We start from the raw sequence: 9,612 nt of genomic DNA, 5'->3' as shown, positions 1-9,612 counted from the left end.
CCCTTCTCCACAAGGTCAGTTAGTTACAGCAAATGAGTTATTATAGTCATTGTAGTCAGTAAGGATTCATTTGGGCGTTTCTGATAAGTTCTTCGGTTAGTATGTTAAGTGAAGAAGTTATAGAGCAAATCAAAACCATAAAATTAGATTTACTGTCAAATAAATCAACATATAATAATAATAATAATAATAATAATAATAATAATAATAATAGTGTGTGTGTGTGTGTGTGTGTTGAAATAATCTTAATTTTAAAAGCAGCCCACACGCACAGATAGACTGCTGTGCTATACAGGAAATTTGCCAGGGGCCCCAGACGGCCGGGTTCCCAAAGGGTTCCCGATTTATTGTAGGCTATTTCAGCTGGCCTCAGGTAATTTAGTTAATTACAACTTTGCCTGGCATCATACACATAATCACTCAGTTAAATAACAACGGTCCCAAAGCGGAGCCTGTGCTGCTGCCACTCTCAAAAAGATCTATGCACTTCCTAAATTAAATGTTTTTAAAGCTAATCACCGAAAAACAGGGTCAAATTGACCCTTGTGGACCACACCCGAGAGACCAACATTATTATTATTATTATTATTATTATTATTATTATTATTATTATTATTAGTTTATTTTCTTAACATGATATTATGTTTTAGCAGAAAGACAATTTCCTGAGGAGTATTAATTCTTCTGCATTACACTGGATAAGACTATTTTAAGTATCCAGCAGAGCATACATAAGAATAATATAATAAATCAAACATAATTAGAAATAACTAAAATAACTAAACTATTCCAATTTTAACTAAATATACGATAAAACTGTTAAGGTCTAATAAAGGCGCCACTATACACGTTCGCGTTCTGATTCCTTTGTATGGTTTGTCCCTATGTAGGCACCGTATTTCGTCTTAATTTCCGGTGTTGCGTATTTCCGTTTTAGCTAATTCGTCCATGCGCCTGAAACGGTGAATTTTTCAGGCGAACCAGACCGAGTAGAATTACAGCAGCAATGTTTAAACTGGAAGGGCTGGGACCCAAAATGGACCCGGAGGAGATGAAGAAGAAAATGCGACAAGATGTCATCTTGTCTTTACGAAACTTCCTTATTTACGTCGCTCTGCTTAGAGCCAGTGAGTAGCGTCAGATGACATTGAAAGCTGAGTAGACCGCTCACGGGTATCTAATGCAGCTCATTATCAGTAAACTGTGTCATTTGCTCACCTTCTCTTTGTAATAATCATGCATGTGAAGTAACCCGAGCACATCAAAATGTTGCCACAATCAGGTATATTATGTTGTGGTTTACAGTATTTATAAATCACATACACCTCACGTGCCAGGGAGTACTGAGCTTGATACACAGTACTGTGGAAAAGTGTAGGGTCATCATTTATTCTTTATGTATTGCTAGGCAAATGGGGGAAATTGTGCAGTGATTTAACGAAACATGTGGAAACATACATAGAAACGGGGTATATAACAGAAAAACACAGTTCAATTCTAATGAGTTTGAAAGCCTCCACCGTGTTTTACAGATGACACTTGTGTAGCTCCTGACCTCCTCTGTAAATACTGACAATGATTTGAACACAAAATGCCAAATTTGGATTAGTCACTCAATACTTGTGCACAGTACTGTATATGTTAGTGTTGGTGCGTGCTTCTGTCTTTCCTGTTCTCTTCCTATAAGAATTTGTTTACCTGTAGCAGGTAAGACGGTGTCTGTTCATCTGTACCTGAGAGCTGTGTATCTATTTGGACTGGTGCTGGTTGAGCTTATATGACGTTTGTCTGTGTTTACAGCGCCGTATGTGTTAAAGAAGCTGGACAGCATATGAGCGGAGCAGCTGGTCTCCTCCTCCATCCATTCACAGAGAGCTGATTGCATCAGAGACGGCATGGATGTCCAGAAGCAGACTGCTGGTTCCATTACAAAATCACAGCGGAAAATTACCAGCGTTTGTCCATCACTGCAGTGGAGAAACCGGCTCACACACATTCAGTTTTGTTTCACTTTGTAAACTTTTTTTTTCTTTTTCTTTTTTTAACTATTATTATTAAAACACATTGTCACTCTTTGTTTATACATGTTTTGTCTTTAATAGTTTCTTCCAGATGTCATAATAAAGTCAATCCATGTTTATGTTGCCAGTGTAAAAGTGTTTCTTCAGCAACTAATATTTGAGAGATATACTTAATACACAGCACGTATTAGTAGCACTAATATGTATGTAGTATGAAACTATAGATAATATACAACTATTTCTGGCTCTCTGAAGATAAATTATTGCTGTATTGTTGCTACAATTTAAAAAATTTGATCAAATATTTTGGCTGGTTTGTGCCCGAACTTCCTATATCGTACCATGTGGGGGCGCTGCTACTTAAGTCTGCGGACTAGTGAGACTGCAAGTGATGGAGGCGTCAGCAATGGACGCTAAACCGGGCTATTGTGTGTGAGCTGTGTGGCTTACCAACCGCATAAGGGTGATCACGCCTGCAGTTTGAGGTTCGTTTTGGTGAGGAGAGCATCAGCTGTGCGCACGCGGGATCCTTCGCGTTCCTCCGTGTTACCGTTGGACCAGGCCCGCCCATACTCCAGAACATCTCTAGAAAAGCCGGTGAATCAGACAATAACGCTGCTAAACACTGGAGCTGTGCTCCAAGAGGCTGTTCGCAGCGGATGAGGAGATAAGATCGGTTTCTTATCGATCGACCGGCCCGATGGATTCTCGATGATAATCTGATATCCTTAGTGTTTAAGAACCAGCTCCATTGGCCGTGATGAACTTTCCAAGTCACTTCCAGCATATTTTCAAGCAGCTCAACCACCAGCGCCTCCAAGCTCAGCTGTGTGACTGTGTAGTGGTGGTTGGAGGTCAGACCTTTCAGGCTCACCGCTCCATCCTGGCAGCATGCAGTTCTCACTTCAGGGCTCTCCTCACCTCCAGCGACACTGCAGATGAGGCTGGAGGTTCAGGGGCTGACAGGTGTCGAGATGGTCCCAATGTGATAGAGCTCGATCCGGAGGTGGTGACCCCAGAGTCTTTCTCCACCCTGCTCGATATGATTTACACCTCCACTCTGTCCCTAGGGACCTCCAATGTGATGGATGTGTTACTGGCGGCATCGCACCTGCACCTCAACGCCGTGGTCAAGGCCTGCAAGATACACCTGTCCAGGAAAAACTTCCCTGCCTCTGCGCCTAAAGGTTGGAGGTCTGTGCAGCAGCAGGAGCAGGAAAGTCCATCTTCCCAGGTAGCAGGCAGTTCACAGCAACGGGTCAGATCAGGCCTGGAAGAGGACCTCGATAAAGAGGAAATGGGAGAGGAGGTGAGTCAGTCTGGTGGGGATGAAGACTGTGTGGTGATAGTGGGGCATAAGAGAAAGCTGCATGAGGACAGGCTCAGTGACAAGAAGAGAACCTGCAGACTTCCTGGATCAAACTATAAGGAGTGTTCGCCTATTGTTACCAGGAGCTGTGTGAGCCATGAGGAGAGAGGAGAAGCTCCGTTGTTTTCAGGTTGCCTGCAGATCACTGACACACTCTGGGAAAACCAAGGTGATGATGAGGAGAAGAAGTACAAAGCACCCAAAGGAGAATTAGAGGAAATCCAGCTGCCGAGCCAGTCGGATAGCAGCATAGCAGGTGTGTGGGAGAAGTGTGAACATACAGATGGAGACAGTGTGGTCAAGGTAAAGGTGGGAGAGGAAGAGGGAGACAAACCTCAGATGGCAGTGATTGAGGTGAAAAAAGAAAATCTAAGCTCATATTCTCCAGATTTGTTAACCAGTAATTCTCCTCCGTCTCCACTGGAAGCCTGCACAGATAATTTGAATGCACAATTCAGTGGCGAGAAGATGGTTGCAGCCAGCCCAGCAACATGTAATGTTGGCTCTTTACAGTCAGAGCTGTGCACAGATCTTCGCACCGAGGAGCAGGGAGAAACTGGAAATTTGGATGAGGACTCGGCAGATGGTGAGGGCCTGGACAGCCTGTCAGACCTGGCCTTTTCCTGCTTCCTCAATCCCGGCACTGAAAGTGTCATGGGAGCTCTGGAAGAAGATGACAGTCTAGCCAGCCTCACAGCTGCTGCCACAGCTGCTGCCGCCGCCGCCAGCGAAGCTCCTCCAGCTCTGGTAGATGCAGGTGAGCACGATCAAAAGTCAGACGAGGCAAACACCTCTACTGCTCAGTCTTCAGACTCTTCATCTTCACTTATCTTTCCGGTCACCTCGGTCCCCTTGCAGCAGCTTCTCCCAACTCAGAGTCCAGGATTTAGTGACACCATCATCCTCCAGCCCACCCAGAGCTCTCTAACAGGGTTCCTGAGCACCGTCAGATCACCACTCAGTGCGGGAGCCCCTGTCGTCCAACCCTCGAGGGCAGGGAAAAGCTCAGGAGCAACAACCTTCCGTCGAATCGCCCCCAAAACGCAACCTGGATCAGAAGCCGGCACAGAGCTTTCCCATGGCTCTGGGGGGGACGTCGCCGATCGGCCACCTCTGACAAGAGCTTCAGAGGATGTTCTCTCCAAGTGCAAGAAAGCAGCTGCTGAGGACCACGTGCTACTGGTGGAAGGGGAGAAAAAATATGCCTGCAAAATCTGCTGTAAAACCTTCATGAACTTGACTGACTGCAAGAAGCATATTCGTGTCCACACAGGAGAAAAGCCCTACCCCTGTCCCAAGTGTGGCAAGCGCTTCAGCCAGTCCTCCCACCTGTATAAGCACTCGAAGAACACCTGCTTAAACTGGAAAGATGACCAGTCTTTGGCAGGCACTTTGCTCTAAATATGGACTGTTATTTATTACTATTTAATTAAATTAAGTCTATAAAATGTATCCAAACTGATGCAAATGAACTGATGATGGCTTAAATTGCTGCTGTGCTACAAGTTAATGAGAATAAATGATTCATTTGGTCTTTTTTATAGATCACTAATCTATTTTTTAACATGAGATAATACAAAATTACACACTTTTGTGCATGAAAGTTGGCTTTTTATTCTTCAGAAAAATCATATTTCATTACAAAAACTGGAGTGTTATGCTGTTTCAGTAACGGGAGACATGAAGTATTAGCAGAGAAAGTGCAGATAAGTAAGTTCATCGTGGTAAATATTGCATTTTAAAATGGGGGAGATGAGTTTTAAGAATACATTATAGTGTATTTTGAGAAGTTTTAGGGTTAACAAGGGCCGATGGTTTGTTATTTAGGCCATTAAGTACTTGAATATATTTCACAAAAATGCACCAATCATTTCCTTCCTCAAAAATGCACAATGAATATAACAAGTGCTATCGGTGTCAAAAATGACAGATTAAAGTGAAACTATGAAGCCAACACTGATCATGTCCCCGACCGTGACTGAACTACATTCTTACTATTCTTTTCATCCACATTACTTCATTATTGTTTTCTGCTGTCAGCAGAAGAGGCACAGCGGCTCACTTTGAGGCTCTTAGAGGGTGAGTTCACTGGGCATGTCTGTGCCCTGCAGACCACCCAGCAGGTTTTGCACTGCCAATGCCGACATGACGCCTCTCGTGGAGTAGGTGGCACTGCCAATGTGAGGTAACACCACTGCATGGGATAAAAACAGGACAGAAAATATTTTTTAAACAGTAAATTAAACATTAGAGGTCAGAAGCAGACATCTACGTGGGGAACAAGCTTTCTGCTCACCGCAGTTCTTTAGCGTGAGAAGCTGGTGGTTTGTTGGAAGTGGCTCAGGTGTTGTGACATCCAGTCCAGCTGCGGCTATCTGTCCACTGCTCAGTGCCTCATATAGATGCTCCTGATTCACCACAGCCCCCCTAAATCAAATAATTCACTGTATGATGATGAGGATTTATTGTTATTAAAAAAGTACAAAAAAAAAAGTACCTGCTAGTATTGATGAAGACTGCGGTGGGTTTCATCTTGCTGAAGAAACTCTTGTCGCACATGCCCTGGGTTTCTGGTGTCAGGGAGCAGGAAACAACAATGAAGTCGCTCTCAGACACAAGTGTGTCCAGGGGAACTGATCAACAGAAGAGGTGACACAGGACAAACACGTAGATTAACAATCAATAAAATATCCACTATGAAACTATGAAGCCAACACTGATCATGTACCCGACCGTGACTTATTCTTTTCATCCACATCACTTCATTATTGTTTTGAATGAACGTCTTTCCCAAAACCCAGTTTGTTGGAATATAAATGTGAATGTACTCCTCCAAAAATTGTTATGTACAATGTAAATAAGGATATAAAGCAATTTAAGCCCTATATGAGAACACGCATCCTGTTTTTTGTAAAGTGTTTGCTTCCAGTGCCAGCATCGCCTTTAAAAGGAGAGGAACAAAAGGCCTGACTGGGTATAAAAAAAGAGGATGTGAGTAAAACTGAGACAGAGAGGTTCACCACTCTGTAAACACTACATACAAAACATTAAAAGTACAATAATCACGTCTGCTTCACAAAACAAGGGACAAGGCTGTGTCTGTGATCTCTGGGCCCTTGGGCAGCGCTGCATTTATCACAGACAGAAATCTGCAGTAGAAGTAAATATGTTACACTTATTGTCACATCTAAAGATGATGGAAATACCAAGGCTTGTGGATGTATTAGTGATGATGTAAGATGGTGTTATCCTAATTTATTTAATCCCTTCAGCAACTTGAGAGTACTGTGATTTGATCTTTATTTTTCTATTCTATTCTATCTATCCATCCATTAAATCTACCACGTATTAAATCTACATCATTAATTGCCAGGAATAAAACCTTTGGACAGGCCTTGTGTGTAAATTTGCACGAGAGCTCAGATGCCATCTTCACTGTAGTTTCTTTGTTTCAATCCAGCCATTTACAGTTAAATGTGGGGTTTAACTGATGTGCAACACATTGCATTCTGTATAATTCACATTTTGTGTCCACATGCCTTTGGAAACAGGGTTAAATTAGGTTTACAACTACTGCCCTCCCCTTTCTACCTTGCTGTGCTTTATCATCCCCCTCTCGCTGTGTGCATTTCTCTATTCATTCCTTACCAAACTCTCCGTTCACTTCAGCAGCGTGCGGCTTGGCTGTTCTCCCAGAGTACAGAAGTCTCTTTACTCCGAATGGCATGAGTCTCTGAGCTATGGCCATGCCTGCACACGAACACAAGCAGTTATTCAACTACCATCAAGTCTTAAATGCTAGGAGGAAAATCTGATCAGACTTTGCAAATTAGATATGGTTATAAAGTCAACCTATGCGTCCCAGTCCAATGACTCCTACAGTGCTGCCAGAAAGACCGTAACCACACAGCCAGAGAGGTTTCCATGAGCTCCAGCCACCACTTACAGGAAGAAAAAGTGTGATCATTGTATAACTAATATCAGCAATTTGAGCTGAACGGTTAGAGAAACAACCGTTGAGGTGAGACTGACTTTTTCACCTCCTCCACTCCCTCTGGTAATCTGCGAGCGGTGGCCAGCAGCAGAGCCACAGTCAGCTCTGCTGTGGCATCAGTCAGGACATCCGGGGTGTATCCAACACGAATACCACTGTTGAAAACAAAACATAGGTATAACTGAGGAGGCATATAGTGTGTCCTGTTATTGGTTAAAAGTGAAGTTCAGTTGGTTCACCGTTTTTTGATCTCATCGATGGCTAGGTGGTCGAATCCCACAGACAGCGTGCTGATCACTTTCAAGTTCGGCCCTGAAATCAAAGACAAAACAGCTAAGCAGTCACGTAGCTGTCAAATAAATGTAATCAAATCCCGAGGTTAAAAGCAACAAAATGGCCATCTTCATCCAGACAATATAAGCTGAATGATTAACAGTGATTATGGACAGACCTAAGGGGTTCAGGCCTGATAAATAAAGTCACTGTCCCCCCTCAGCGGAATTCTAACTCATGCACATGGTTTAAAGTAGTTTACTGCTTCTGCAGCAGTTGTGGTAACAAAGCATGGCTGAGGTGGCTGAATGGACAGGCCTTTCCAGCTCAGACTTCCAGCAACCCTTTGAAACCAAAAACAGGTGCTTGAGCGGCTAGTTTTAACTTTTTAAACATTACTCTATGAGTGTACAATGTATGGTTGTAATCTTGTATAGCGTGTTGGAGTCTAACCCCCCCCATGTTAAAGTTGGCCTCCTGTCCATTCCAGTGTGCTACAGACCCTGACAGACAGATCCAAATCAGTACTACTACACAGGGTAATCAAGTGCCCCACTTTGTGTGGGAATGCACAGCATTTATATTTCCTGACCCCCACAGTCCCTCAGGGAATGAAAGTTAGGAAAACACACATGAGGTGATTAGCAGAAAGAGGGAGATAGGAAAAACTATTTTTTCTGGTGATAAATATATCAAAAGCATTATTAAAAATCACCCACACTCATACTGTTTATTTAGTCTGCTTAGATCTGGTCACCCTACCACCTGAGGGCAGTGCGTACCTGCAGCCTCCAGGACCTCAGCATCGATCTTGTCCGACAGCAGGCACAGAAGACCGTGAGCCCCCTGAATACCTTTGAGAAGGTCTGCCCTCGGAACAGGCTCATCGGAGTCCCACTGAGACACCTCACACCTGCTTCCAACGAGACACGACAAGAACGAGATGCATGAAGTAGCATGTCATTCAAACATGCAGGCTAGCTTGTGCAAGCAGAGAAAACTTCGAGTAATGGTGTGGCAACAGGAGTATATAAACATGAATCACAGCGTGCATGAGCCGATCTGCACAACACTGTTAACGACAGCTTGCTGTTCATTCACACACAAAAACACTTCGTACACTCCAGCCGCTGACAGGATCTTCAGCCCCTCTTGCGGGATGCGCCTCGTTATGAAAACCTTCATGAGTTTTCCCGCTGACTGCATCCCACTTTAACGACAGAAAACCTGCACACTCAAGACTGAAACTTGAAGCTTTTAACCTTCAACGTCAGCAGAGCCCGGGCTACTCTCGAGACGCCAGGAAGTAGTCAAACTCACACCACTGCGCCTGCGTGGTAGGGACTGGGTGCAGATACTTGACTCGCTACTTCTTTTCCCATACAATTCGAATAAAATTTAATGATAGCCATAAAAGACATGTATCCATCTGCCTGTTATCTTATTGGTTAGAGTTCAAAGCCTGCTTCCACGTGTTTTTATTCATTTTTGGGGGTACAATAACAGGATTATCATACAGGAATCCCAGCAAAGGAATGTTTACATCACTCTTCCGATTTTACCCCTTGCCACCTGGCGGGATGAAAATGAAAGGAGTGGACAAAACCATAACAATAAACTGTGGTCGTAAAACGCATGCGCATTGTAATGTCAAAGTACACAACTGTAAAGTTTTTTTCCCCGGGGATCCTCATTACAGGCATGTGTATATAAATTCATAATCAAACAGCTTATGTTGGTTAAATGTGCTATAAGCTATAAATAAAATAGACCTGACAATCAACACAAAAAACTCAGACAATTGTTTTTTTTAAATAATGGATGCTTCAAGTATGTTTTTAGTTTAATAAAAATTAAAGAATTAATTCACACAACTGCATGCTAAAGTTAAAAGACAGAAATGATTCAGGTTAGCTCACTGGGCGAGCAGGCCAGAAGGCAGTGGCCCAGGTTTG

General features: G+C 43.3%; 3 protein-coding genes across 3 annotated transcripts; 2 read left to right on the top strand and 1 right to left on the bottom strand.

The window, feature by feature from the left end:
- Positions 1–910: 910 nt before the first annotated feature.
- Positions 911–2,140, top strand: tomm5 (translocase of outer mitochondrial membrane 5 homolog (yeast)). The gene is made up of 2 exons (XM_085293613.1): positions 911–1,127; positions 1,801–2,140. Exons 1-2 carry the CDS (start codon positions 1,007–1,009, stop codon positions 1,833–1,835), a joined length of 156 nt encoding a protein of 51 aa, XP_085149739.1. The 5' UTR covers positions 911–1,006; the 3' UTR covers positions 1,836–2,140.
- A 142-nt stretch (positions 2,141–2,282) lies between these two features.
- Positions 2,283–4,931, top strand: LOC146582271 (zinc finger and BTB domain-containing protein 5-like). Its single transcript, XM_085293576.1, has one exon. The coding sequence runs from the start codon at positions 2,782–2,784 to the stop codon at positions 4,789–4,791; it is 2,010 nt and encodes a 669-aa protein (XP_085149702.1). The 5' UTR covers positions 2,283–2,781; the 3' UTR covers positions 4,792–4,931.
- A 48-nt stretch (positions 4,932–4,979) lies between these two features.
- On the bottom strand, positions 4,980–9,005 carry grhpra (glyoxylate reductase/hydroxypyruvate reductase a). The gene is made up of 9 exons (XM_085293589.1): positions 8,778–9,005; positions 8,440–8,570; positions 7,624–7,696; positions 7,423–7,539; positions 7,243–7,331; positions 7,039–7,140; positions 5,888–6,023; positions 5,687–5,817; positions 4,980–5,584 (listed from the first exon to the last, which is right to left on the bottom strand). Exons 1-9 carry the CDS (start codon positions 8,861–8,863, stop codon positions 5,463–5,465), a joined length of 987 nt encoding a protein of 328 aa, XP_085149715.1. The 5' UTR covers positions 8,864–9,005; the 3' UTR covers positions 4,980–5,462.
- Between the last annotated feature and the right edge of the window lie 607 nt (positions 9,006–9,612).

This window comes from Mchenga conophoros, linkage group LG2, assembly GCF_057382185.1.
Source record: "Mchenga conophoros isolate Kocher_MC1m ecotype Shallow Benthic linkage group LG2, M_conophoros_male_GT1.1, whole genome shotgun sequence".
Classification (NCBI taxonomy): domain Eukaryota; kingdom Metazoa; phylum Chordata; class Actinopteri; order Cichliformes; family Cichlidae; genus Mchenga; species Mchenga conophoros.
This window is presented reverse-complemented; position numbering and strand designations above follow the sequence as displayed.